The 26,398-nt window shown below is 41.9% G+C and overlaps 1 protein-coding gene across 3 annotated transcripts in view; it reads right to left on the minus strand.

Moving 5' to 3' along the window:
- Nucleotides 1-20,006, minus strand: part of adcy1a (adenylate cyclase 1a) — a 37,568-nt gene extending 17,562 nt beyond the window's left edge. For all 3 annotated transcript variants that reach the window (XM_026323593.1, XM_026323592.1, XM_026323591.1), the window contains exons 1-6: nt 19,392-20,006; nt 18,081-18,230; nt 15,221-15,339; nt 6,952-7,063; nt 3,348-3,475; nt 379-537 (exon numbers count right to left, since the gene is read on the minus strand). In XM_026323593.1, the coding sequence (XP_026179378.1) occupies nt 379-537; nt 3,348-3,475; nt 6,952-7,063; nt 15,221-15,339; nt 18,081-18,230; nt 19,392-20,006 (1,283 nt within the window). The remainder of the gene's footprint in view (nt 1-378; nt 538-3,347; nt 3,476-6,951; nt 7,064-15,220; nt 15,340-18,080; nt 18,231-19,391) is intronic.
- Between the last annotated feature and the right edge of the window lie 6,392 nt (nt 20,007-26,398).

Consider the following 26,398-nt stretch of genomic DNA (forward strand, 5'->3'; position numbering starts at 1 on the left):
TATCTAAATGTTTTAAATGTAAATTAATTTATTTTCACACTGGATAATTAGGTGTTCTTATAAGGACTGAGAACATTCTTCTACTTTAACTAATTAACCGTATAAAATTAAATGAAATTATATGACTATCACAAAGAGCTGTTTTTTTTTTTTTTTTTTTTCTCATGAAATGTTGACACAAGTCTGTGAAAATATATGTAATTTAACTGCTGTGTTTCCCCATCTGTTAATACTGGTTTTGGATGCATACATGATAAAATCTTGCTCTGTCTCTGTTGCCGGGAAACTGTGTGTATGACTAAATGTGTGTGTGTTGTGTTGTGTTTGTACTGTGACCGCTCAGAGTCGCTTTCAGTGGGTGTAACAGTCAGCACTGACCCAGGCAGCCCTCCAGCCTCCATCACATTTGCCAGCGTGACATCGTTTGACCAGACGTCATACTGCCATTTCCTGAGGCCCAGCACGCCACACAGCACCCGTCCTGTGTGCAGGCCAACACGCATATTCAGGTCTACCTCAGTCGCCTCCACTACCGACCTGCAGGAGAGGAGAGAGGCGTACAAAATTAATCTCTACCTCATGAAACGAAGCCAAGAAAATGTAACATCCATCTAGGAGGTTATAATTAGAAGGGTGTCTCAAAAACAGCTTGGACTTTAAATTGCTTGGACAAGTTACGTCGGCCAGAGAGCAAAGCACATGCGATTAGTTTCAGGGTGCAGGACTAGATCCAGGTGTGTGTCCAGGACTTTAGGTGCTTGGCGCAGAGATGGCAGTGTTGATGTCTCAGCCAGTTCAGCACTTTGGTCAAGAATTTTATTATCCCAACATCTACTGGTGGGAACAACATTTTGATGCTGACTACATAGTGAATATAAGGATGTTTCTGAGCTCCTGACTTTTCCTCTAGCGTCACCATGAGGTTCATATTTTTGATTTAGAGCAAGATGTCTTCACAACCATTTGAGGGATTGGTGTGAAATGTGGTACACGTTCATGTCTCCACCAGGATCAATTCTGATAACCTTGATGAAGCCTTAGTTTTCATACAGTGCCATTAGACAGGTCAACATCTTTCTTTTACCCAGTGACCCTTTACAGCATTACCAGTCTAGCTAATGGAAGGATGCATTAGGACTGTTGCCTCATACCAAGAAGGGTTCTGGCTTCAGCCTTTCTGTGTGGAATTTGCATGATGTTCCCGTTTTGTTTCCAGATACTGTGCCTTCCTCCCACAGTCCAAACACATGCAGGCTAGGTTAATTGGTGGCTCAAATTTGCCTGTAGGTGTGAATGTGAGCATTGTTATCTCTCTCTGTCAGCCCTGTAATAGACTGTCCATGCATTCCCTGCCTCACACCCAGTGTCAGCTGGGGTTGACTCCAGCCCCCCACAACCCTCAAGGATAAGCAGCTAATGGGTGGAATAACTCATAAGGGTCATAATGTTTGACGTCATACTGTCCAGTGATTCAGTGTCTCAGATAAGTCTATGGAATTTGTTATTCCAGAGACTCACTATGACCTTGTCCTGGGTGCTCTTTGGTACCAGAGGATAATGGGAAAAGGAGAGGTGGAGCACATGTTACGATGCTTCGCATGTGGATACCTTCATGCCAAAATACACAGCAAAGACTTACTGGAATGTTTTTTATTCATCATTTGGTTCACGATCAAATTACTGCAAACTCTTGATATTCCCATCATCCTCAGCTGTACTTTGTGTTTAGTGCCAATTAGCAAATGCTAATGCACTAAACAAAATTTCTAGCACTGCTATCCAAAGATGTGTGTATCACCATGCTTATTTTGAGGCTGTAATGTAAACTCAAATTGAATTCACATGTGTATATTTATGCATGTACATGTGCAAACAACCTTCACATGTACAGGACTTTCCAAAGCCTTTCCTCTTCAGTAAATCACTACACAAAGCTCCTTGTCACCAGTGGCAGGTCAGTCACTTCAGACGAGGATGCAGTCACTGATGGAGCAGAGGAGGGGAACAGAGTGGTGGAGGGTTGACGAAGTCTGTGTGTGTGTGTGTGTGTGTGTGTCTGTTTACAGAGCGGTGAGAACCAAAATGCGGTCTGCCCATCAGGCTGAAGGAGGGAAGTCGCGCGCACACAGGGATGAGTGTGTATGGCAGCACCTGTCCCCTGAGATAAAGGAGCCCTACAGCAGCATCCGTCCACTCAGACAGAGCAGCAAGAAAAGAACATGACAGGCAAGTGCTCACACAAGTAAATGACGTAAAGTCGCTTTGCGTATGTGTCAGCATGCTGGTGGGAAGGAGTGGGTGGCATGCATGTGTGCCACCAAATGTTTCTGATTTCCCACAAGTTGAATCAGTCTTGACTACAAAATGTATCTGTTGCCCACACTGACATCAAAAACAAAGTGTTTTTGCTGCTGTACTCTTCCTACATCATATCTGACCATTGCACAGGTTTTACATTCATGTTAAGCAAGCCTAAATGTTTGACAGCCAGCTATGTGACTGTGAGAGAAATCTGTGAGAAAGGATTTATCAAGGCACTAATGAATGCTGAGTTTAGTTTAAGCTGACCCAAATCTCTTAAAAACTGAAGACACACTTAGTGATCGTCACTGTGAATTCTCACATAGTGCCTTTTGTTTACCTGGGTGTCAGAGAGAACCAGGCCTTTACTTTGGATGGATTATATCCAAAGGTATATATTAGATAGATATATTAGAGGCAGGCTTTAATTATCAATTCTGTTTAATCAAAGTCAAACCTCCGCATGTTTGCCTGCTGACTTGTTCATTTATGTGAGGTACGAAGTCTGTTTTTTATCGTTTCCCTTTAAGGCCACATTGCTGTTTTAGACGGATGTTACTCTACTGTGAAAGAAACCCAAAGCTTTAATGTTTACATTAAAAGTCTTCCAGTGGCTCAGAGGCATATTTCCTCCTGTTGGTGGTAGACTTTTTTTATGTGAGAAGTGTTGATCTTCATTTAAATTATAAACTAAAAAAACAGCAAAGTGCATGCAAAACTCAAATAATTGCTGGATGAAAACAGACCTTCAGAGCAGCACAGTGGTGAGTATGGCATGACTGGTTATTACACTGATTGGAAACAGTGCTGTTACCATGTGAGCCATTATAGCACGCCCATATGGACATTTTTAGGCAGCTGTAGCAAGACAGATATTATTAATCAATAATATTTGAAAGATGTCCAATTTTAATAAACAACTAATCCCTTGACTTGAAACGAGTCTCATCACAAATCCTCAATCCGTGACGATAAAATTGGCCTGTACAAATGTGCAGATGCTTGTTTTTGAGATGTAGATGAGCGATTGCATGTGTTAGACTCACGCGATCGTGTCAATCATGTCCAGGCCCATCTCCACACAGCAGTGGGCATGATCTGCTTTGGGCTGTGTCAGTCCTGACACACAGTAGTAACAGTCCCCCAGTATCTTTATCCTCCTGCAGTGATTCTCCTACACAAACACAGAGACGGTGAGATAATTATACTAAACAATCAGTGAACTACTAAACTTAGACAAACCCAATAAATTTGTTGGTGCTGTTTTCCTAAAATAATGCTGGAGACACTTGTTTCTTCAGTGTCACAGAGTAAAGTTGAAGGACCAATTATTAGTAAGCTAAATCTGTTCGTAAGGGATATTAAACTGCTGGTAGCCATAGCAACAATAAATCTGCTGTATTTAACTTATAACCACGGCTAGAAATACTAAAAACAAACTATTACATAGATTACAACATGAACACAGCTTTGCTTTTTTACATTTTATGTTCTGTTTGTAATGGAGTCAAAGGTGTCCTGATACAGACGCTCTACTCATACTGTGCTGAGGACAACTCACCTTGTATAATATCCTTTACCTGATATGTATATAATCAATTTCTCAAATGCTGAAACACCATTTAAAAAGATTTTAAAAAATATTTCCTCTTGTCAAATAAGCAAATGTTTAGTGGTGTCTGATGAAGAACACTGAAAACAGTTAGGGAACTAAATCATAGCATACGTCCGTGGACTATTTCTACATTTTACATTCACACTTTACATGAAGAGAAGATACACTTTAACTCCTGTTACATGAGATTGGACTGTAGAGAAAATACATGGATCCTACAGTTACTGTATGTCACTTCTCATGGAGATCAGATGTGTGTGCATGTGCAGCCATGTGTGTGTTTGTAGTTGAGGCAAACTCTAATTGCTCCGACATGCTCTTGAAGTAGAATCCCGCCCACACATTCCCAGACAGACCCGTTATGAAGACACACAAACAATCTTAAACACACACACACACACACACACACACACACACACACCTGCAAAAAAGCCCAAACAGCTGCATGACTGCATGCACACGTACTGTAAAGGCACTTTGGTTTAGTTTAGCACACACAGGGTTTCCATTTGGCACTGTATCACACAGTCATCAGAAAATCATAACAGTAGACCCTACAAAGCTTAGCCTGCAGGCAGCCTGTGAGTGACAAACACATACATGCACAGCCACACACACACACACACACACACACACACACACACACATACAGAGGATTCATGACAACTGCAGGGTAAGAGGCGGAGATGAGAAGAGAGGGGATGGGGTGCTCTGGTTTTCTGCTCACGGGTGCAGAAAGATTCTGGCGTGGGAGGATATGAGAATTCAGAACGTGGATGATTATCCCAACACTAGTAACAGAATCTGAGGGTGTGTGTGCGTGTGTGTGTGTGTGTGTGAGAACATAAATGAAAGAAGAGTTATCAGCTAGCAGAAAGCACTGTCCCACGAGGAAGGTATGTGTTTGCTTTTGGAGAGAGAATTTAGACCAGCTGATTGGGGATGGTTTATCTAATTTGGCTTGATTGAGTCCTGTTTTCATTATGGTTAAGGTTAAGTTAGGCGTGTGTCTGTTACAGTTATGTTTAGACTGAGCCTCTGGGGAATACATGTGTTGTGTAGCATACAGCAGTCAGACAGGCTCAGCAGCTGTGACAGAGCTGGTTTGAAAGTGAATTTCTCTTTCCGCTAACACGACAGGGTATAAATCTCAATTAGGATGCAGCTTCACACACACACACACACACACACACACACACACACACAATATATCGTCATCACAAGATTTCCATATAAAGGCTCACTGAGCACTGCAGCACTGATAGCAAGACACATATCACCTTGTATCTTGCACGTTCTCTTCCCTCTGTCTCGCTCTCTGCGTTGAGCCATGACTGATTGCTGAGCTGCAGAATGAACTCAAGAGGGATAATCCTGCTGTTCATGTGACTTGTGTGTGTGTGTGTGTGTGTGTGTGTGTGTGTGTGTGTGGAAAGAGAGTAAGAGTACACTGTGTGAAGAGATCTCTGGGCCTGGTAGAAGAAGAGATCAGGCACATGGCACACTGAGGTTTCAGTGTGAATGTGGTGTAGCTGTCACTTTGGGCAATCTTTGGAAAGCTATTAAGTACCTCTTTTTGATGTTCACTAAGCACATTCATGTATGCACAGAGCAAAATAGGCCCTTTGTGCACTAATACTAAATATTTCATGTAAAGTATTTGACCCTATACATTTAATATCATTTATTTCAGTGGTCAGTTAAATATGACTTTAAAATTAAGGAAGGATTTCCTCCTTGAGATAAAAAATACATTATTATAAAAATAATATAATTTACACAAATATTTAAAACTACCAGTAAAGGTGTGTGTGTGTGTGTGTGTGTGTGTGTGTGTGTGTGTGTGTGTGTGTGTGCGTGTGTGCGTGCGTGCGTGTGCGTGCGTGTGTGTGCGTGTGTGCGTGGCTTATGTAGTATTAATATGATCACAGTAGTCTGGCGGCAGATAACCTATCACTCACCTAATCTTCTTTCCCAGAAAACAACACTACACAGGCTTTCTGCTTTAGTTTATGCTACAGTATACAGTCTCTCTCTTATTTATTGCAGTAGTCCCAATAGTTCGCACACACACACACACACACTTAGAGAAACAACCCAGCCCCTGTCTTCCCTCTGTCTAAAAATCCGTTCACTTATCTCTCCCTCTCTCACCTTTCCAGTTCCCTATCCTTCTTGACCTTCATCTCCTCCTCCTCCTCCACTTCAGTCAGTTACTTCAGCTTTACTTTCACTGTTTGGATCAATATATGGTTTGGCATAATAAATGAGCTCCAGGCCTAAATAATGCATTGGTTTTCTTGGAGGCTTTTTGTGCTGCACAGGAACAACAGGCTGAAACAGGAGCTCACCAACTGTTTGGTGTCACTTGCAGCCAATCTGCCTCCCTCACTGTAGGCTGACTGTGATGGCTCAGTGACATTATTTCATAACAGAAACTTTTACTTTTCAATTTTACTCTCTTGTCTCACCCAAATAAGCAGTGTTTTACAGTTACATTGCTTTGGTACAGTTTCCCAGCTGTCTAAAACGTTGATTCCAGTAGCTGCAGGCAGCAAAAAAGATTTTAAAAAGCTGCACTGTAGCTGCCCAGCACTAAACAGCAACAGACAAACTTGGAGACAACATGCTGGAGGATCTAACAGCTAAAGACCTAGGTGTTTTTCTCAGAAGTTGGTGGCGACCAAAACAGAGCTTAAAGGGGAGTAAATATTGGCAGAAACACAAGTCCAAATTAATGTTAATATCACAGGCTCTGCTGATTGTGTAAGCAGTCGGTGTTAAATGTTTTTACAGCTTTTTCTGCTACCTTCACTAAGAATATTGCACCAAACATGAGAGTGTAGAATAAAACTTAAGAGCTTGGAATGAGGGTCTGGGAATCTCAGTCTATTATGTCCGTTGGGATGAGACTTGACAGGTGAAAGATTTCTCTAATCATTTTGTCTGTGGGAGAGTGTGGATGGTTTATTTGATCATTTTCATTATGGTGTAGCAGGAGTGGGAGAGAGGGGGTGGGGGGTGGGGGGACTTACTGTGGCGAGTTCATCAAACTTCCCAAAGAGTTCGTTGAGCAGTTTGACCAGTTCCTGAGCAGTGCACTGAGAAGCCAAGCTGGTGAAACCCACAATGTCTGCAAACAGGATGCTGTCAGGAGAGAAAGTGAGATTTTAATCTAAAGAGGCAAAGTCATGTCAACAGATTCTTTTCTCTTCTTGTTTTCCCCATGAACCAATCACTCTGCACTTTTTAATGCAATAAAAAATTAATTCTACAAAAACAGGTTAACTGTTTTTACTGTAACAGGTTTCCTGACTGAAAATATGCAGAGAAACTGGTTAATGGCGATCAAAGGAGAAGCAAGCAGCGAGTTTCATAATCCAATCCCTGATAAATGAAAGCATCTTTTAGGGCTACCACTAAATCAATTACAGATCTAAATTGCCTGCTGCTGGCTAGCTGCTGTACTGAGGCTGAGAAAGGCGTTGAAAGCTACTTAGCCCCTCATTCATTTTCTCAGAGGCAGGCCAGATGGCAGCAAAACAAGGTGTTATGGATCTTATTGATTCTCAGTCCAAAAACATTACTCTTCCCTGTGGAGTAAAGGCATCCGAGCCAGGGTTGTGAGTAGAGCTGGGTAATAATTGAAATACTTTGATACTAGTGCCAATATAATACCTGAGTTTGAGTGCTGTTACCAAAATACTAATTTTTTTCTGATACCCTACATTTTACTGCAACATGTTTTGATGCCGTTTCTAATCAGCAGGAACACAGCTGTAAAAAATAACCAACAAACAGGCAAGAGAACTTAACCAAAGAGCCACTTACTGGTGTTTTCTGAAGCTTTCATTTACAGCTAATGGTCTTTCTTAGTTGGACCAGCTGTTTCAGGTGAGTGACAGTTGAGGAAGACCATGAGATGTTGTTGAAAGCTCAAGCTACTGTTTTCAAGGTCAAGCATAAACATGTGACTGGTGGTCGGTAGATTTGTGAGAAATGTCTCACCGGTTGTTTAACGGATTGGTGTTTCTGTTTGTACAGGTGTTTGTGGTCCCCAGAGGATGCATGCTAAATGTTTGATGACCCCTTTGACTTCTGTTGTTTTTTTTTTTTTCCTCATACTTTATTGTGAGCTTTAGTAGCTGTAATGGTGACGCCCTAATTCACATGGGGCCATGCACAATGTTTGCTTCCATAAATCTCAAATTTTGATTGAACTCTGTAGCTCCTTCATCAGAGAATAAGTAAAGAAGATGAATCAGACCAGACCTTCAACCCCAGATCTCTGTGTTTCTGATGCTTGTGGCTAGGAACACATTTTGGTTGGTATCCGAAAAGTATTGAGGTTCAATCCCTCGCTCCAGTTACATGAAGAGAGCTCATCCGCTGCTTCGTGACTGAGTTGCTGTGCTCTTTTTTGCAGCACTGTATAGTTGCTCGGGAGCCTGATGTATGCAAAGCTGGGATCACGACTGCAGCTCAACAGAAGAGCTCTGTTGTGTGATTTGTCTCTGAATGGTGCTGCGCTGCAGGTCGTGCTGGTGCTGGGTGAGAAGGAGAGGGCAAGAGGAGGACAGAGGACAAAGGAGGTGGGAGAGAGGGAGAGCAGAGTGGTGGCGGTGCTAAATAGGTGTGCGATTAAATGTTCACAGGGCCGCATCAAAGGGGGTCCACATCAGGGGGCTGTCATGTGCCTACTCAGCAACATAAAGCTGATGTGTTTTTATTTATTTATCTTTAACCACCTGTAAATTTGTGTGCGCTCGTAGCAGCTCCCTGGAGACGAGCGGGAGCTGGCTCGCTGGGCGCAGCAGCATGAGGCTTGCCTGAGTGTCAGTGCAGCAGCCATGCCGGTGAACGGGCGGTGATGTTCCCAAGCTGTGGGTGAGTGTGGGAGCCGAGCACATAGAGACAGACGGAGTGGAGAGGATTGTCTCTTGACAGGAGTGCTGTTGACATGCTACCTAGCCCTCTACTCCCACACTCAGCACTGATACAGCTCTCCCTCTCTCTTTACTGCTGCGCTGGAATGTAATCAGCTCAAAGTCAGGCCAGGTTCTCACGCTCTCTATGTTCTTCATTACAAATGCAATAGAGGTGGCTGCTGAATGGGCTGATAAAATTCACAAGGACAGGTCTCCAAATAATTATTGTATTCATCACCGATTGCTGATCATTTCTTTTTCTTTTTTTTTTTTAACTACTGTGTTGTTTAATTAATCCTTTTTAAAATGTCCATTGCAGGATGAGAACCAGACGGAGAGCCCAGTCACAGCACCCAAAAACCAAAAAGCTATTCAACCAGCATTGATGTAAAACTTGTACAAAACAGGAAAATTTCTCAACAATTTAGAACTGAGAGTTTGGCGTTTATGGTTGATCAATTATTTTAATCAATAAATAATTAACTGTAGTTAACAGCTGAATATGAAACAACTTTATGATTAATTGGTTTAATTTCAAATGAGGAACTGTGAGAAAATAGTAAAAAATATTGATCACAAAAAAAAAAAGCTTACAGTGACAGAAAACACAACAGTCCTTGTATATGAGTTTGACTCTAGACCCTGATAAATGACTTAAAGGATCAGATTTATTTAAAATTTAAAAAGTGCATCACTAGACAAGTTGGTTACAGATAGTTTAATCCACAGTGTCAGTAAGACTGATTTGCACCGCCTGCCATAGACTGTGTGTTATTGGTGCTATTCTTAGATCATAAACATACATTTTCTATACTGCTTATTCTGTAGTGGGGTGCTCATCTAGGGTGAGAGGCAGGTCCCCCCTGGACAGATCAGCAGCCAATCACACAGACAGACACACACCCACAATGTAGAGTCACCAACCATCCTAACCTGCATGTGTTTGGACTGTGGGAGGAGAAAACCCACACAGACAGGTGGACAACATGCAGACTCCACACAGAAAGGCCCCTGGTCCACCTGGGTTCAGACCCTAATCCTGACCTGCATGAGTTTGGACTGTGGGAGGAGAAAACCCACACAGACACAGGGACAACATGCAGACTCCACACAGAAAGGCCCCGGGTCCACCTGGGTTCAGACCCTAATCCTGACCTGCATGTGTTTGGACTGTGGGAGGAGAAAACCCACACAGACACAGGGACAACATGCAGACTCCACACAGAAAGGCCCCAGGTCCACCTGGGTTCAGACCCTAATCCTGACCTGCATGTGTTTGGACTGTGGGAGGAGAAAACCCACACAGACACAGGGACAACATGCAGACTCCACACAGAAAGGCCCCGGGTCCACCTGGGTTCAGACCCTAATCCTGACCTGCATGTGTTTGGACTGTGGGAGGAGAAAACCCACACAGACACAGGGACAACATGCAGACTCCACACAGAAAGGCCCCGGGTCCACCTGGGTTCAGACCCTAATCCTGACCTGCATGAGTTTGGACTGTGGGAGGAGAAAACCCACACAGACACAGGGACAACATGCAGACTCCACACAGAAAGGCCCCAGGTCCACCTGGGTCCAGACCCTAATCCTGACCTGCATGAGTTTGGACTGTGGGAGGAGAAAACCCACACAGACACAGGGACAACATGCAGACTCCAGATTAAGATTAAGATTAAATTTACAAAGTGAATTAGGATCCACTTTCAGACAGTGCCAGTCCTTAACACAAAGCTCCCAGTAACATGAATATGCTTCAGTTTATTTTTAACACGAGCCTCTCTTGACAGAAACTTAGTAGCTGTGAATCTTTGATTCTCCATAGTAACTGTTCTCTTTAATCTGGTGTTAGTTTCTAGAGGCCACAGCTGCAATAGAAACCTACAAATTGGCTGGATATTTATTCTTATCCAGAAAATGAAATGTTGTTGCTGAGAAACAGAGAAACATCGTGGTTCATTTGGAGCCATGCCTGTGTCCATGTAGTCCATCTACAGTAAGTCCAAAATTAACTCTTCCCAGCTCATCTCCGTGTTTCTCTGCTGTTTGCTGCTGAGCTGGAAAAGTACAGTGGCTTTTTAGAGACTTTTTTGCCAACAATGATTCTACGAGAGCAAACTAGAACATTTAAAATTTGGTCTGAACTAGATCCCGACCGATATGGGTTTTTTGGGGCTGATTACCGATATTATGAAGTTTAATAAAAATCAGATATCGATATATCGGCTGATACTATTTATGTGTATATTATAGTACAGTACCAGTCAAAGGTTTGGATACACTTGCACAGGTAATGGCATTTCAATGCAGTGTCCAAACTTTTGACTGGTACTGTATATAGAATACAGTATACATAAACAGAATATATAAACATAAACGCACATTATAAAATGTTAATATCTGCGGCATATTCACCGATATCGATATATCAGTAATAGACTCATACCGGCCGATAAAATCGGCAAAACAATATATCGGTCGGGCTCTAGTCTGAACACTAAACTGAGCTGTAACTCACTACGAAGCTCTGTAAAGCTGAGGGGACCTGATTCAGTTGATAATTCTCTATAGGCTTTGCATTGGCAGAGGTTCCTTTAACCCTGATATATGACTTTTATATCATTTTACATAATTATATAAAAATACTCTAGACGCAACATGTGACTAAAGTATATAAGGTAGTTAACGTCAGCTACCCAGCGGTATATAAAGTACTTCAAATTAGAAGTATATAAGGTAGTTAACGTCAGCTACCCAGCGGTATATAAAGTACTTCAAATTAGAAGTATATAAGGTAGTTAATATTTGCTACCCAGTGGTATATAAAGTACTTCAAATTAGAAGTATATAAGGTAGTTAACATCAGCTACCCAGCGGTACATAAAGTACTTCAAATTAGAAGTATATAAGGTAGTTAACATCAGCTACCCAGCGGTACATAAAGTACTTCAAATTAGAAGTATATAAGGTAGTTAATATTTGCTACCCAGTGGTATATAAAGTACTTCAAATTAGAAGTATATAAGGTAGTTAATATTTGCTACCCAGTGGTATATAAAGTACTTCAAATTAGAAGTATATAAGGTAGTTAACATCAGCTACCCAGCGGTATATAAAGTACTTCAAATTAGAAGTATATAAGGTAGTTAATATCAGCTACCCAGCGGTATATAAAGTACTTCAAATTAGAAGTATATAAGGTAGTTAATATTTGCTACCCAGTGGTATATAAAGTACTTCAAATTAGAAGTATATAAGGTAGTTAACGTCAGCTACCCAGCGGTATATAAAGTACTTCAAATTAGAAGTATATAAGGTAGTTAATATTTGCTACCCAGTGGTATATAAAGTACTTCAAATTAGAAGTATATAAGGTAGTTAACGTCAGCTACCCAGCGGTATATAAAGTACTTCAAATTAGAAGTATATAAGGTAGTTAATATTTGCTACCCAGTGGTACATAAAGTACTTCAAATTAGAAGTATATAAGGTAGTTAACATCAGCTACCCAGCGGTATATAAAGTACTTCAAATTAGAAGTATATAAGGTAGTTAATATCAGCTACCCAGCGGTATATAAAGTACTTCAAATTAGAAGTATATAAGGTAGTTAATATTTGCTACCCAGTGGTATATAAAGTACTTCAAATTAGAAGTATATAAGGTAGTTAACATCAGCTACCCAGCGGTACATAAAGTACTTCAAATTAGAAGTATATAAGGTAGTTAACATCAGCTACCCAGCGGTACATAAAGTACTTCAAATTAGAAGTATATAAGGTAGTTAACATCAGCTACCCAGCGGTACATAAAGTACTTCAAATTAGAAGTATATAAGGTAGTTAACATCAGCTACCCAGCGGTATATAAAGTACTTCAAATTAGAAGTATATAAGGTAGTTAATATTTGCTACCCAGTGGTATATAAAGTACTTCAAATTAGAAGTATATAAGGTAGTTAACATCAGCTACCCAGCGGTACATAAAGTACTTCATATTAGAAGTATATAAGGTAGTTAACATCAGCTACCCAGCAGTATATAAAGTACTTCATATTAGAAGTATATAAGGTAGTTAACATCAGCTACCCAGCAGTATATAAAGTACTTCAGATTAGAAGTATATAAGGTAGTTAACGTCAGCTACCCAGCAGTATATAAAGTACTTCAGATTAGAAGTATATAAGGTAGTTAACATCAGCTACCCAGCGGTATATAAAGTACTTCAGATTAGAAGTATATAAGGTAGTTAACGTCAGCTACCCAGCGGTATATAAAGTACTTCATATTAGAAGTATGTAAGGTAGTTAACATCAGCTACCCAGCGGTACATAAAGTACTTCATATTAGAAGTATATAAGGTAGTTAACATCAGCTACCCAGCAGTATATAAAGTACTTCAGATTAGAAGTATATAAGGTAGTTAACATCAGCTACCCAGCGGTACATAAAGTACTTCATATTAGAAGTATATAAGGTAGTTAACGTCAGCTACCCAGCAGCATATAAAGTACTTCAGATTAGAAGTATATAAGGTAGTTAACATCAGCTACCCAGCGGTACATAAAGTACTTCATATTAGAAGTATATAAGGTAGTTAACATCAGCTACCCAGCAGTATATAAAGTACTTCAGATTAGAAGTATATAAGGTAGTTAACATCAGCTACCCAGCGGTACATAAAGTACTTCATATTAGAAGTATATAAGGTAGTTAACGTCAGCTACCCAGCGTTATATAAAGTACTTCAAATTAGAAGTATATAAGGTAGTTAACATCAGCTACCCAGCAGTATATAAAGTACTTCAGATTAGAAGTATATAAGGTAGTTAACATCAGCTACCCAGCAGTATATAAAGTACTTCAAATTAGAAGTATATAAGGTAGTTAACATCAGCTACCCAGCAGTATATAAAGTACTTCAGATTAGAAGTATATAAGGTAGTTAACATCAGCTACCCAGCGGTACATAAAGTACTTCATATTAGAAGTATATAAGGTAGTTAACGTCAGCTACCCAGCAGCATATAAAGTACTTCAGATTAGAAGTATATAAGGTAGTTAACATCAGCTACCCAGCGGTACATAAAGTACTTCATATTAGAAGTATATAAGGTAGTTAACATCAGCTACCCAGCAGTATATAAAGTACTTCAGATTAGAAGTATATAAGGTAGTTAACATCAGCTACCCAGCGGTACATAAAGTACTTCATATTAGAAGTATATAAGGTAGTTAACGTCAGCTACCCAGCGTTATATAAAGTACTTCAAATTAGAAGTATATAAGGTAGTTAACATCAGCTACCCAGCAGTATATAAAGTACTTCAGATTAGAAGTATATAAGGTAGTTAACATCAGCTACCCAGCAGTATATAAAGTACTTCAAATTAGAAGTATATAAGGTAGTTAACATCAGCTACCCAGCAGTATATAAAGTACTTCAGATTAGAAGTATATAAGGTAGTTAACATCAGCTACCCAGCAGTATATAAAGTACTTCAAATTAGAAGTATATAAGGTAGTTAACATCAGCTACCCAGCGGTACATAAAGTACTTCAAATTAGAAGTATATAAGGTAGTTAACATCAGCTACCCAGCAGTATATAAAGTACTTCAGATTAGAAGTATATAAGGTAGTTAACATCAGCTACCCAGCGGTACATAAAGTACTTCATATTAGAAGTATATAAGGTAGTTAACGTCAGCTACCCAGCAGTATATAAAGTACTTCAGATTAGAAGTATATAAGGTAGTTAACATCAGCTACCCAGCGGTACATAAAGTACTTCATATTAGAAGTATATAAGGTAGTTAACATCAGCGCCAACATTAAAGTGATCAACACAATAATCCATCAATAATTAGAATCCAATAATATCAGATACATTCATGTGCCATTCTGCTCAATGACTACTTTTTCTTTTGGATACTTCAAGTAGATTTGGATGTTGATACTTTTGTACTTTTACTGCAGTAACATTTGGAAAGCAGGACTTTTACTTGGAACAGAGGAGTTTGACTGTTACTGCAGTACAGGATGTCAAGACTTATCCACCCCCTGTACAGAAAAAGACAGTACCTCCTTCTGGCTGCAGCTGACCTTCTAATAAACCAACATTCTCAAGGGTTTAATATTTGACACGTAATATCACAGTCACTGCTTTGTTTAATATATTTCTCACACTAATGTAAACATCTATCACAAGAGGACGAGGTCGTTTTTAAATCTGCTCTAACCCTTTTCGTTTGCTGACCTTTCCGTAGTGTTTTTCATCTGCGTTAATGGCGACTCTTAATTACTCCATCTATTCTTGACCTTGACGTCAGCACAGATGACACATGGATCAAAACACCCCCCCCCTCCCCGTACCTGACATTGTCATGACGTTGGATGTAGATCTTGTGAAAGATCCTCTCAGGCGGCTTCAGGAAGTCCTCCTTCATCTCCATGGCAACATTCCTGGGCAGTAGGCTCATTAGCAGACGCTCCTGAAGAGGGAGAGGGTCAAAGTTTATACTGGACACAAATATATGTACTCTGTGCTCGTGTTCATTCAGCCATATGCAAACAGATACGCTCTGTGCCCTCCTTTAAATGATACACGATAAAAAAACTTAATTTACTTGGGAATTTAGCTGCTTGCTGGGCAAAATAAGTAACTTGCAGACGCGACATTTTAGGAAATTGAGTTGCACAATTTAACAAAAACGAATCGGTGGTAAAAGTCCTGTTGCAGCCCTTAAACCGAAGATTTTGATGTTGTCCTGTCAAAACATGACAGCTGCCACATTGACCTCTCAGAACAGATATTGATCATGTGACATTTTTAGGGAATGGACTATAAATAATCAATAATGTAAATACACAGAATTTACAGCCATGCTTTAACCCACAAAGACCACAAACAGTTAGGGCTCCACTTTAGAAAATTGATCTGTGATTATTCATTAATTATTTATTAATCAAATTCCAAAGTTGAATCTTAAATTGTTAAAAATATTAATTTAATGATTCATTTACATTAAGTCTCAATTTGACAGTATCTGTGCAAGAAAACTAAGGTAAGCGTTGGGTTAAGGAAGGCCAGTGGTTGTGGCAAATAACCTTTAGTTATAGTTAATAAGGATTAGGAAGCTAAAACACACTTCCTGCAGTGGACATGAACCGTGAGATGCCGAAGCGTTTTACAACCATGAAAACCTACTGTAACTGCTTTTCTGTCAAATACCTTAATCACCTGAGCTTTTCACTGCTCATTGACCTAACATTTATCTTCAGAGGGCAGCATATTTGTTTTTGTGTGAGAATAATGTCACTTGCAGCAGCAGAAGTATCTCTAGCAGGATGTCAGTCGGTTGTGAATGCACAGTGAATCATCAGGCGACTCTGCTGAATGGTTGTGGAGAGACAAGGTTATAAAAGCAGCCGGGACTCTCCTGTGTCTCCCTCCAACACAGTTTCATATTACACATCCATTCATACAGCGGCTGCTCACCTGCGAATAAAAAACTAAACTGAAGAGCAGCTTTTACAAACAGCCCATCACACTTAACCGAAGGAAGGAGTGTTGGCGTGTGCGTGGCCATATGAGCCGCTGCTTCAGTTTCTGCACTCTTCTGCACATGTGTCGGGTTTTAATGAGATAATTCGTGTGTCAGCTTTATTAATATCTTCCGTTGCTGTTCCCTGAATGTGTTATAATCACATAATAATGATTCCCATTTCTCTGATGTGTCCCAGGCTCATACGCTGTGTGCCCTGTTTGACTGCAGCTCTAATTGTACTGGTTTATAAATGAAGCATTGGCTTCTCATTTAACACAATGTTTTCAGTCCTGCAGATGAACAAAAACAAAAACTTAACAATTTGAAACTGCAGGAGTCCAGTTTGTTGTTTGCACAAGGTGTCCACAAACCTTTAGAGAAGACGACATTCATGACCTTTGAACTTCCCCTAATCCTTAACCCCAAGTACTTTTAGTCACCAGATCAGTATCGGACTATACTTTTTTGTCATTCTTGACTTAGCAAATAGACTTGTGTCAGTGCTAACTCCCTTTGTAACTACCTTTTCCCATTCCCAGCCATATCACATGACCTTCCGGTTGTTCACTTGTCTTTGAGATGTTGCATATTAGTATCTGCTGAAAGCCAGTGATAAAGGCCGGTCAGGGGACTTGGAGCTTGGATTATTTTGTTAAACTCTCATTAAGAGTAAAAAGTGTGTCTTATTGTGTCACGGGGATGTGAGGAGTTGTTTAAGGAATCGCCTGTGAAGTCACGATGGAACTGAGTGTGTATTATATCGTATTTTTGCCTCGTAAACCTTCACGAGTCAAGAGGAAAGTACACATTGCTTCTGTGTTCGCTATTGAATTGAGTAGTTAATTTACTGCCCAGACATACTGCACATGGCCATCACATGTTAGGGAATCAATAGAGCCTCTGGTTGATTGAGCCCAGAGCAAAAACGTGACCATAAACCTGACTGATAGCCACAAACCTGTTTGATGGATGAAATTCAAATCTAAGACATTTGTTCGTGGCAGCCGTCTGGTTGCAGGCAGCTTACTGGCTGTTTGATAGATCCCAATCAGGGGTCTGTGTGTGTTTCTCTCACCCAGATAAACTGTGACCTTTACTGTAGTACGGAGGCCATGAAAGCAATCTGCTTGTGTAATTACCTGTCAGAAGTGAGCCTGTTACTGCTGCGTTTTCCCAGCAGTATCGTCATGTAATCTACAAAGCACAGGTGCTAAATGTGCACGTGCATTCACCAGTGTTGTACATATGGTGTGACGTAGAGAAATAACATACACAATGCATGGGGTGATTAATTCTCTGTTTAACCACTGGTGTAGGTGGGTTTGATGCACGCTGGGCGAGCAGGGTGCAGTGCACAACGACGTGTTTCTGTGTGGTAAAGTTGCCTGATTGTGCTTTAGTTAAACTGCTCCATGTAGGTGTGTGCGGAGGGGGTGGAATGTGTGGCGCTGGTGCATGTGCCACAGTAATTGTTCTTTCCTTAAATAGCTGCTGTCATAGTTACTGTGGGCAGGTTGTTAGATTATACTGGCACCTGAAACCTTTAAAAAACACACACACAAACTTCTCGAGACTGCGAAGGTTTCACGAACACACATGAGCATCCAGGTGAGGGGAGCTTTTTTTTTTTTTTTTCCCATCTGTCCGTGCTTCTGTTTGTGTGCGTGCACAAATTCACACCTCACCTGCTTCTCATTCTCATCCTCCAGCCTCAGCCTCTCCTCGATGCAGTTGCGGGCTTGCAGGAAGACTTTCCTCTGGGTGCGCTCCGTGAGAATCCTCACAAACACCCCCGACAAGTTGACGCTGGTGAACAGCACCGCATTGGCCACCAGCTGCACACAAACAAGAACAGACATGCCAAACAGAGCAGGCAGGAGCTTCACGCTGTTCGTGCACATGAGCCTGAAGACGCACACGTGCTCGTGCATGTGTAGTCCTACGTCCTGGTTATATTAGACATAACAGTCTTTGATTCATCCATAGCAGATATCAAGGTCAACACATGATATACAGGTCTGGCTCGCAGAACAAAGGCAGTACAGTGGAATGGCTGACAGACAAATTACTTTATTGATTACTGATCGGAAACTGTTGATCCAGCCAGATATTTAATTTGGAGGATGAACTGTGGCTACTCTGAACTCTGACCTCTGGCCTTCCTGGAATCAATGGCACAGAGAAACACTCCAGTATTGTAATGAGCAGAATGCAAAACAGGACTTCACTCCAGTTCATGCTGAATAAAACACTTCTAGGTTCATTGCAGTTGTTCCTAATCTACAGGATGAGACCAGAAAAAACTCCATGTGTACAATGTTGTTTTCTTTATTTAAGACTTTGCTCTTGACTTTGATATTTTCTCCTAATTGCTGAGTAGTTTAACCTTCTCCCTCTAAAGGGAGATTCATGAAAGGACTGCTGTGTGTGACGCTGCTTTATTTAAAGTGGCTTACAGAACTACAGTGAGACCCTAAAAGTCAAATCAGAGAAGGACATGGTAGGCCTGCTCAACACCAGTGACCAGACTGAACAAATACATCTTAAATATAAAAATCAATAGTTCTGAATGAGACTGTGCAGAAATCCTCAGCAGCTGCTTCAGCACCGGCGGCTGGACAGCTCCTCTGCTTCACACTGGTGCGCAAAAGTGAAACTTGCTGCACGTTTCCAGTTTACAAGCTACAACAGTCTGGAGCCAAAATCGATCACTGTTTTAACCTTTTCTTCCCCAGAGAACGTCGGTGAGTAAGCACACTGGCTCTTCACACATTCACAGGTGCTTCAGAGCTCAGCTGGGACTTCCCCACTACAACTCCAGTCTGCCCAGGACCGGTTTCTCAAACGTACCTGGACTGTAGCTGAGTGAAAGAGCGACTCAACTTACAACCTCACGCTATTTGATATGATGGCGGAGAGAAGGCTGTTGTCTAAGACAGGCAGTATCTTTGGGGTACCGGTACCAGCAGAGACCGGGGTACGGGTGCAGCACTTACCGGTCTCCACAGCTTCTGTCTTCTTCCCGTGACCGAAGTCGCTATGACAATGAAGTGCGATGCAGCCAGCATCACCCCGAACAGCACAGCCAGCAGCGTCCGCACCGGCAGCAGCACGTACGCCACGAGGGTGACCAGCATGAGCTGCCACACGCCTTGCTCAGGGGCAGCGGCGCTCACCAGGTCCGACGTGCCGAGCGCCAGCGGGAACGGGCAGCAGAGCAGCGCAAAGGTGAAGCTGAACAGCAGGGCCAGCTTCGCGATCTGTTGCAGCTGCGTCACCTGCAGGTATTTGACGTTGGTGACGATAAACAGAGACAGGAACACCACGCAGTGCACCGGGTAGGAGCCCTTGGATAAGGTGAGGCGCGAGCTGGACAGCAGCTCCATCAAAGACAGCGACGACGCGGCCACGATGAGGACCGCCAGCGCTTTGAGGGTGGCGGTCTGCTCCAGCTTCAGGTTGTAGCTCTGGAACAGAACCTCCAGCTCCTGGCTGTTGAACTCGTCCTCGCAGGCGATGGCGCCCAAGGGTGCACCGGCCGGGCAGTGACCCTTCCGCCGCCGGGTCTTGACTCTTTCGAATGGCACCTCCTCCATTTTCCGGCCATTCATGAAGCGGGCATGGCGCACGACCCCTCAACTTTTCGGTTCCTCTCCTCCGTTCGGGAAGCGAACCGGCGCCCTCTCCCAGTTCATGCGTCCTGGATGTCCAAGGGTCGGGCTCGGCGAGAGTGACAGCGGAGGAGACAACAGAGCACCGCGCGCACTCTATCCACAGGTTGACGATTGTTGGTGTGTCGTCAGAAAAGTGGCCCGACCAATGTGCTGCACGCCCCCCGCCCCCCGTCCTCACTCACTCCCTCTTCTCTCTCTCCCTCCCCCTGTCGGACCACCTGCGGTGCCTCAGCCAGCGTTACCGGTGATCCGGCGCTCCAACGGGAGCCGCTCATTGGGATGATCACGCTTGCGCATATCAATAATCAAAACATCTCACCACGAGGCTCAGCAAGCAGCCTTTAGCGCAAGAATCATTTTATTGTCCTTTCCCTGTGCCCTCTCTGTCGACTCCCAGACGCACAGCTCACACACAGACACACACACACACATTTAGTAAATATATTTTCTGATGTTCGTGCTGCTCCCGTTTTAATTTGCGTCCGTGAATTGTCACTGGTTGGGTGAAGACAGCAGCAAAACAGCGCTGGTGATTTCCCCTCAGTGTCTGCAGTTAGAGCTGATGTAGTTCCCAGCTAAAAATAGATCAGCCGCACCGGTGGATGGTCCAATATAGCAACAATTTGGTCTTTCCCGCATCTCTTTCCCTCATATGTTTTACTGCAGAGTCAAATGCGCAATTGACACTGACAGTTAACAGAAAACAACGCTAAATGAAAACAGGACAATTTCCCCATGTTAACAATGAAAAATTGAAAAATTCATGACGTGCATCTTAAAATGTGATGCACCAGTGTTATGGCTGAGGCCATGTTGTGCGCACGTTTGCATATTTTGCGCGTGCATTTGCGCACACTCTGTGCATTTATTTGTATTATGTTGTTAGGTTATAAAATGAGTTTCATGTCAAATTAAAACCACCACCAATATACAGCGAATGATGGAGAAACAGCAGGATTTGAATGATTAAATATGCAGAAGTTGTTTACAGCAGAGGAGGGTCCAGATATACATTAAAATGGAAATTGTTTATGTGCATGTCAGTAATTTTCACTGGTGTCAGCTAAAACACAAACCCAAGCTCAGGTAATGAAGAGCCAGACATGATGTTTTGGGTTGGCTTGGACTTTGCTCTTATCCTGAATGTTTTGTTTGCACATTTTTAACGTGTGGGCCGCAGGAAGTTTAGCAGCAGCTATGGCTGAAGCTAATGGGGGGTTTAGTGAAATGAGTAGTATGTAATCTGATGTTCCCAAACAAAATTACAGTTAATCAGATTACAGCAGAGAGTGTGTGGAGATCGGAGCCCCTGAGGGTCTGCAGCGTTAGGACAGTTCTCCACTTCATTATCCAGAAATTGATGAAGCAAAGACAGATTTGTCATTTGGATTGAAACAGTCCAATAAGCATAACAGTGCCTGTTCTTACTTTAAATGCTTTCTCAGCAGACTGATACCTCCACCTTATAATCTCATCTGTCTGATCACACCAGGATTTAAATATCTAAAATAGCTCCCTCGCAGATTCATGTGTGTCACTGGCCTGAGTGATGACCTTGCTTTTTGTTTGCACATGCACCTCAGACTGAGTCATCAATGAAGAAGTCAATGTGAAGCACTTTGGACCATCCTCACAAAAAGCCTCTGCATGTGCACAGTCAATTACCATGTGGTCAATATCCACAATCATCCAGCGTGATTTGAATCAATATCCTGCAGAGTCAAGATCACAGCAGTGAGGAGAGAGACAGTCTGAGGGGAGAGGATTTGGTCCACACACTCCTGTCTGTGAGTACACACACTATCTCATATTCAGCCTTAAGATTTAAAGTAGAGTTCACAAGTGAGGAAATGTTAATTTGCACTGGTTGTAAATAAATTTGAATAAGCATCTGAGATAAATGTTATCAGTGAGACAGACTTTTATTTTAAGCCCACTGCTTAGCATTTGTGAATAAACACTTGTTCATTCCTCAAACCATTAAAAAGCTGCTTAAAATAGAAATATTACAAGATTATTCAGTTTTTTTTAAAGGACAAATGCTTTTATCTAAACACAAGAAACAAGCCACTGTTGAGAACAGCTCGTCGGTTCAGCTCCAAGGCTGAACTTTTACTTTTCTCTGAGATTTTGAGGGAGGTTTTCTTGCTTCTGGAGCAAAAACCTGGAAGTTCATGTGTCAAAGCAGCTCTCTGTATCTTGTAAATGTGTTGTAAGCCATCTGTTTTTCCTACATCAACTGATTCAGCTTTACAAGCGTTAGAGAAATGACTTCTACTGCAGGTCAACACTGGAAACCATCTGCACCTGTTTTAACAGCTTCATTCTGTGTTAAACTGCACACTCACCAAAAAAAAAGAGAGTTTTCTGTCATATTAATAATTTTTAATAATTTAATAGCATTTACATCCTAAAAAAATATGAACCTAAAGAAAAAATATCTATGTAATTTTAAATGCATGTGCTATTAATCATGCATCATATCGAACAGTTTAACTTAAGATATACTTATTAACTTTAGGACAGAAACAGCAATTGATACTTTTACACACTTACTGGAAAAACACCATTTTAGCCTGAATGTTACCTGCCTCATCACTTGTACAAATTTTACAGCAGCTCTTCCTCCTCTAGATTTATTGTAACTGCTTTTTAAGTGGTCTGCTTTCTCTTTTTAATTATTTTTCTCCTAATGTAAAACACTCTGAGGTGCATTCACCATGCTGTATAAATAAACCTGTCCATGGTGCAGCACTTAAAGTGCTTTAAGTTGTGTTGGAACATAAACCGCAGCATTATTTTCCATCTCCATGTCCCCACTGGCTCATTCACACAAAGTACCTCACACCTTTCCTGTTTAGCAACTTAGAGCCGTGAAGCGATACAGGCAGCACACACACACACACACACAGGCTCCATTTCTCTCTCTCCTCAAGTAAGTGACAACTGCAGATTTTTGGACCGTTCCTCCCTCCTGGATGCCTGACAGTCCCCCGTTGCTATGGCAACAGAGGCAGTAAGCCCAGCAGTTGTGACTGATATGCTGCCGAGGTGTTTCCCAATCTGACACCCCGGCTCCCTCTCTCCCTCTTTGTTTCTCTCATGTTGCTGTCTGTCTCTTCTCTCGCTGACTCTCTTTCAGGTGGTTTGAGATGAGGAGTGCAGCTGATGTGTTTGTATCCGTCTGTGCCGTGGCGACACACATGCCGCCCTGCCCTGCCGGTTCATTGTGCTCACTGACATTTCTCCAAACTGAGGCTCTGACATGCAGGACGAGGTGCTGCAGATGAAAGCTACGGAGGTGACCGAAGCACACAAACCTTCCCACCAGACACTGCAAAAACACATATAAGGGAGGGTGGAGGAGGCTGTAGACACACAGTGCAAGCTGTGAATGGTACAAGGAAGTGTGTGTGTGTGTGTGTGTGTGTGTGTGGCATGAGTAAATTCATAAATTTATAATAAACTTTGAAAATGTCAGAGCTAGTCTAGTGTCACCTCAAACCAGGGGACCCTGAGATTGCAGCTTTGATTTGTCAGGCGCCCCACAATCACAGCTAGGTGAATTTTTTTTTGTTCGTGGACCAGGTGTGTGTGTGTGTGTGTGTGTGTGTGTGTGTGTGTGTGTGTGTGCGCGCGTGTGCGTGTGTGTGCGTGTGTGTGTTGGTGATGGGAGCCAGTTGGCAGGGAGACACAGAGACAGATAAATGCGAGCTGAGCACACCGGGCTCCTCGGCACATGCATGAATAGGAGCCCTCCACCAGGGCTGAGGAAGCAGCAGCTGCTGCAGTGTTGTTTGCATTCATGAATAAACCTGCTTGCTGCCATTCATACAAACACAATTAGCTACATGCTTCTCATGTGGGAGACAGGAATAGATGAACACAGAAACCAGCTGTCATGCATAAATGCTGATATTTATACAACCACTGAACGACCCCATAATCGCTCTGCAACAATAAACGGACATATGCTTACACTTTTATATGATGTAAACATACTTGAATTTTGTAAAGGTCACACTGAGTTAAACTATCACACACTATCATTGGCACTTCTCTGCTGCTGCTTTAACATGTTCTGAAATTGCAACACAGCCAGGAGATTGTACGTATGCACAAGAGGGGAAATGAAAAGAGATAAGAGACACAAAAAGAGTGTTCAGTAGTAGGCTGTGTGTTAAAGTGTGTGTAGATGTGTGTGTGTGTGTGTGTGTGTGTGTGTGGCCTCTTGGGTTTCAGTGTGTGTGTGGGAGTGTTATTGAGAGATATTTTTAATTCTGTGTGTCAGCTCCTCTCATCTCCCTCAGCAAGAGACGTTGGAGGGAAGCTGAAAAACATTTCCAATGCAACAATCATTTAAATACACACGCACATACACACTCATGCAGACGCGTACAGTTTCTGAGTTCTTTCATATGGCACCAGTTGCGTCTTTGAAAGTTTTTAAAAAAAAAAAAAAAAGCCTGCCAGATTATCTCTGTTTTTTATGAATTTCCTTCGGAGCGTTTGTGAGGGAATTTTACATGAACATGATTGAAATGTGAACATGATCCTGAATGGATACAATTCCAGATGAAGCCCAACAAAAAAAATCTAATAGATAAATAAAAATCTGCTGACAAACCACAAAAAAACACTTCTGACACAGATGGTGCTAAAAAAGACTAACACAGTAACTGTTCTTTGCAACTTATGAAGAGAAATCAGCAGTTTCTGGTGTGTAGTTTGAAAGAAAAAGGATGGTTTTAATTCTCCTGACACCTCCAAGCTGCTAAATAATACTTCTCCATGTGGCAGATGATGACAATAATAATTCCCTGTGGTGTAGCCATCATAGACCTAATGATCATCTTCCATGCCACGGCTTTTAGGAGGAGCGTGTAAAGTCGCTGTGGACTGCAGAGTGGGATTAGGCTCATCCTGGTGAAGTGTAGCGCTGGATGGCTCTTAAGTGAAAGGTAAATGGATTTTATTCACTCTCCTGTTCTCAGTGGAAAAAACACAATTGTCTCAACAACATGTGACACAGCAGGATGGATGCTGGATGTATCAGAGGTGTAGTGATTTGACCCTGAGTGCATGAGCTCAGTTTTTCTGCTTCTGTTTGACTGAGAGCTCTGCAGTTCACCTGAAACACGTCTCTACAGATAAATAGGTTTTCGCCCGTCGCTTGATGCACCACCATATTATCAGCACAGAGTCGTACTGTAGCTGTTAAACACTTGGGACGTTTGCCCGAGGTGACTCACAGGAAGATTAAAACGTTTCCTCAAATCATTCTGTACAAATGTAGTATCTGAATGTACTGACTGCTGACTGAGATCCTAAATATATCCTCGAGGCTGCTGGGATGCAGATTACGCTAAAAATAACATTGCAGTCAACACGTATTAAATAAAGTAGAAACAGTGAGGTTAAACTACTGACGCTCATTTGTTTTGAGTCTGTCTTCAGTAGGTAAATGGCAGCAATCATTCTTCTGTTAAACACTTATATTCCTGTGTGAGCGTATGGACTGATGTGGTCTTTCAAAGTCTCCTCATCTAAGGAGTTTTAGTGCCCGTCATATTCTGACCAAAATGATTGATTTTATTATTTTTATATTGTGTATATAAACGTTTTATCACTGAAAACGTGAGAACAGGCTGGAAAGTGAAGCCTAGTTGGCAGCTAGACACAGAAATGTTTAGAGAGACAAAGAAAACTCAGTTGACTTACAACATTTCCTGTCTCATTCGAAATGTTGCTGCAGTGTGTGCACTTCTAAAAATCTACTTCCTGCATCATTTTCCCACACACTACCCTGCATGTTGCACTTTAAATCATTCCTGCACTGAATATGTTCCCACAGACAAAAGAGGAGAAATGACTGGAACAGAGAAGATTGTAATGAAAGTCCCAGCTCTCACAGTCCCGACGTGAACATGACTGGAAAGTATTTTCTCTTGTACTACCTGTGTGTGGTTCAGTAGTTTCATTATTTTCAGATGAGGCAGTAGAAGGTGACTGGTCTGATCAATGCAGGATCCGGGCCAATAGACAGAGAAACCCACGGTGACCGCGGTCTGGGGTCGACTTCACAATCAACCTGACACATCAAATATTCAGCAGCAGCAGCTCAGAGACAGAGAGCAGGAAAACCAGGCACACAATCACAAATACTCATTATCACCAGGAGCCGTGTGTGTGTGTCTGTGTGTGTGTTTTATACCTAACATTGGCACTTATCCCCAACAGATTATAGCTACACACATCAAATATTAAAGCGCTGGTGTGAATTATTGATCCCAATCAATGTCTGTAGATCAGAGCTCTCAGCTGGCACA

Source organism: Mastacembelus armatus, chromosome 4 (genome assembly GCF_900324485.2).
Source record: "Mastacembelus armatus chromosome 4, fMasArm1.2, whole genome shotgun sequence".
NCBI classification, from domain to species: domain Eukaryota; kingdom Metazoa; phylum Chordata; class Actinopteri; order Synbranchiformes; family Mastacembelidae; genus Mastacembelus; species Mastacembelus armatus.